We start from the raw sequence: 3,923 nt of genomic DNA on the forward strand, positions 1-3,923 counted from the left end.
AGAGGTAGTTTGGGGGTTACTTACCCTCTACATCAGGGCTGAGGTAGTTGCGGACTTCGTTCAGGATGAAGTTGATGTCTTCCTCCCTGGGGATGGGGTGGGCGGTGATGTCAGTGGGCGTGTCCGTCGTCCCGGCTATGGTCATCTTCTCCCAGGGCAGGAAGAAGATGACACGGCCGTCGCTGGTTGCCGGGTCCAGGAGACCCATGTTGTCAGGACTACAAGAACAGGGCAGAGGGAGGAGGGGCTATGGAAATGACAACTACATTTAGGAAGACCTGGTTGGTCAGCGCTGCTGAATTGAAATTCCCTCATTAAAAATAAATTACAATTTTCAATTCATGAGTTGAATTTCAATTCATGACCTAAATGTAACTGGTGTGAAGGTGTGACAGTGTGGTGCTGTCCCTGTACTGTACCTGTAATAACCAGGGATAACTATGTGAACCCCAGCACTGGGCTGGCAGATGTTAGTGTTTTTCCCGTCGTCCATCTTCCTCAGAGAGTCCGTGAACGGTCCCGTGGCGTTAATGACACATTTGGCTCTGACGTCAAATTCATTTCCTGTGAGAGATCATAACTGTTTCAGTCAAAAACCACTGTCATACTGTGTCTTCGTGTGTGTGTGTGTGCACATACAAGTGTGTGTACCTGTGATAACGTCCCTGCAGCGCGCCCCACAGACCTTCTCCTTGCCCGTCCCTGCGTCTGTTTTCTTCAGCAGGTGGACCACCTCTGTGTAGTTAGCGATGGCGGCACCATGTCTGGCTGCTGTCAGGGCGATCGCCAGGTTCATACGAGCATCGTTATGCTGTCCTGTAGCGGGGGGAAGGGGGACGATAGGAGGGGGTCGAAGAGAAATAGAAACAAAGAAGGAAGATTTCCTTAGAGGTGCTCTTTGCAGAATTGTTCCGCCATTTCCTGGTTGTGAAAAATTCGTAAAAGTCAGCCAGTTTATGTGCCAAAACAAGCAATTATAGTGTAGAGAATCATTGTACCATCTAAACCGCTGTGAAATATATTTTCCATAAACAAAAATATAATATTTTCAGCTGTTTGAAGCTGGTGTACAAAACCCAAAGTAGAAAGACGCAAAAACTAAACTTAAGAATAGAAGCATAGAAATAGCACACACAGAACAGATCTACCGCTTCTTAGACTTTCTTTCACTGAGAATGACAGATCTATAACTCACATTTCTATGTGCATTTGGTCAGGTTGCCCAAAAGTTAAATATTGCATCTTCAAGAATTTGGAACGGACCTTTGAAGTGCAGTGTGGCTGTGGTGTATCTAATGTGTGGGAATCCCTTGCAGGGGCATTTGGTTCATTGCTGCCCTCAAGGCCCGGTCCTAAGCAATGCCTGCTGGTGCTACTCAAATCACTAGTCAGGGAGCTTGTGGGATGGGACAGCCAGCCAGGGCTGGGCTGTGCAGTGCTGGCTTGGGGTGGGCTGACGTGGGGCTGGGGTGTGCTTGGCTGGGCTGATGCCTCACATTAGGCAGCAGAAGGTATGACTGGAGACCCTGTCGTTAACCCAAAATATGATACGTCCAACAAACCAGTTTATGGTTGCTTGCTGAAAAAATACAACTACACACTTGTGCAGAATGAACTAGTAAGGATGAGGACTCCTGTCTCTCTGTGTGTGTGTGTGTGTGTGTGTGTGTGTGTGTGTGTGTGTGTGTGTGTGTGTGTGTGTGTGTGTGTGTGTGTGTGTGACCACACTGGTCTCCTGGGAAATGAGTAACGCTGGTGAAGTCTAAGATCCCACCCGGCAGGGTGAAGAACAAGAGGAGACAGAGCAGTCTGACAGTCAGACCACGGTACTGCTCTCCTCTTCTCTGAGCCGCAGTAGCAGAGAAGGTCAGCTTTTGAAATGTCACGGCCGTGATTGTTCCAGACGGAATAATTGGAGAGAAAAGACCCCCTCAGCCTCCTGGGGGGGGAGGGGTACAAACCAACCCAACAATGCTGCTTCAACCCAACACAAAACCCCTCAGAATATTCTCTCTGTTTGCTGTAGGACAGTCAGCACACCCAGAGACAATACACACACAAACATGCTGCCTGGACGAAATGTTAAGCTACAAATATGTTCTGCACATTTCAAATGAGCAATAAACAAAATGCATTAAAATAAACAAAATGCTAAAAAAATATCAGCATGCCTCACTCTTCCTTAGAAAGTCAAGTGAGTAAATGTGATGAACTGTTGCTCAGGTATCTGGCCTGGTATATTATCCCCCTCAGAGAAGAGGTTGTCTTTCCACTCTTGGAGAAACCTAGTAGAATCTAAATGTAGACTGACTGATTCAGATAGCCTTCAGACACAGAGTTGGCTGTTGTTGGTTTGAAAAAGAGAGGCCTCCAGTCAACTAATGGGACGCTCTCTGCACAGAGTCCACCCAGATAGAGCCGGAACATCTGATTGGTTGTCTCCGTGCCAATCCAGGCCACGCACACACTACACAGCCTTGGCCCAAGGCACATAGAGAGCACAAGCTGCTCGCAGACGCATTGGTTCAGGCATCAATGGACATGTGAGATCTGATGGCCACCGGCTGCCTTGTTCTTGTCTTGTTGTTGACTTGGGTCACATTCAATCACACCCACACTAAAGAAAAATGATTTTGTTACTGTTGGGAAAAAGGCAGTATTTTTATGAACATGAGTTTTGTTTTGTTTAATAACAGTGTGAATTCTTAATGTATGGCAAACCGGCCCTAGACATAGCCCACTTAGCAAACAGAAGAAAAGCATCTTGATAAATGAGACGGTTATTACCATCCTATCGGAGTATTACTGACTGAAGTGTTGGTATGTCCAACAACACTTATACATCTTAAGTCATTTAGCAGAGACACTGTTATCCAGAGAGACTTACAGTGAGTGTAACACATTTCGGACCAGTTACCCGGATCCAGACTAAACCTACTCCTGGACTAAAAAGCCCTTTCAATGAAGATAATAATGAGATACTCACCATCATAGTAGACGATGGCTCCCACCAGTTTGTCTTTCTTCAGCATGGGGAAGAGTTCCAGAGCCTTGTTCTTACTGAGGACATAACTGCTCTTCAGACACTGGCCTCCAGCTACCAGGTCGTACATCTTTATACCAGCCCAGTAGTATGGCAGCTGCCACCATCTATAAACAGATAATACAGTACAACATCTTTATACCAGCCCAGTAGTTCATCTAAGATGGCGCTGAAGGGGATGGCTGACGTTCTTACATGCCTGTAACAATTGTGCCATTTTGTGTTGTTTGTACCTATTATTGAACTTATTTTGTACATAATGTACATAATGCTACCAGTCTCTATGACCGAAAATATCTTCTGGATATCAGAACTGGGATTAGATTTACTGCACTCCTGGGAACAGGCTCCAGATCCTCTTCATTTGCATGAAGAAAAAGACGAGGAAAAGATGATGCAGATCGGGCTGCCTTTTGAGAATCCGTAGGCAGCCAGTGCAAACTCCCACTGCCATCAATTCTACTTACAATATGCAATTGAAAATCAAATTGATGACCTACGACATTTAATATTCTACCAAACAGACATTAAGAACTGCAAATATCTTATAAAAGCTTCAACGAGTCGTAGCTGAACAACGACACGGATAATACAGAGCTGGAGGATTTCTCACACTGGCAGAACAGAGAAGCTACGACTGTAAGACGAGGGGGGTCTTTTGTCAATAATAGCTGGTGCGCAATGTCTAATATTAAAGAAGTTTGAGGCTGCTCACCTGTGGTAGAGTACCTTAAGATAAGCAGTAGACCACACTATCTATATTATTCGTGGTGAGCCGTTTATTTACTACCACAGATCGATGCTGGCACTAAGACCACTCAACCAACTCTATGGCGCCGCCACAAGAAAAATGTTTCACCCAGAAGCGTGCTCCTAGTGG

At 45.7% G+C, this 3,923-nt stretch overlaps 1 protein-coding gene across 1 annotated transcript; it reads right to left on the minus strand.

Moving 5' to 3' along the window:
• Positions 1-24: 24 nt before the first annotated feature.
• On the minus strand, positions 25-3,154 carry LOC124030850 (glycerol-3-phosphate dehydrogenase, mitochondrial-like; the record flags this gene model as incomplete). The annotated part of the gene is made up of 4 exons (XM_046342009.1): positions 2,987-3,154; positions 652-816; positions 420-564; positions 25-218 (listed from the first exon to the last, which is right to left on the minus strand). Coding segments are annotated over exons 1-4 (631 nt in total), but the record flags the coding sequence as incomplete, so codon positions are not given.
• Positions 3,155-3,923: the final 769 nt, after the last annotated feature.

This window comes from Oncorhynchus gorbuscha, unplaced genomic scaffold (genome assembly GCF_021184085.1).
Source record: "Oncorhynchus gorbuscha isolate QuinsamMale2020 ecotype Even-year unplaced genomic scaffold, OgorEven_v1.0 Un_scaffold_17086, whole genome shotgun sequence".
NCBI classification, from domain to species: Eukaryota; Metazoa; Chordata; class Actinopteri; order Salmoniformes; family Salmonidae; genus Oncorhynchus; species Oncorhynchus gorbuscha.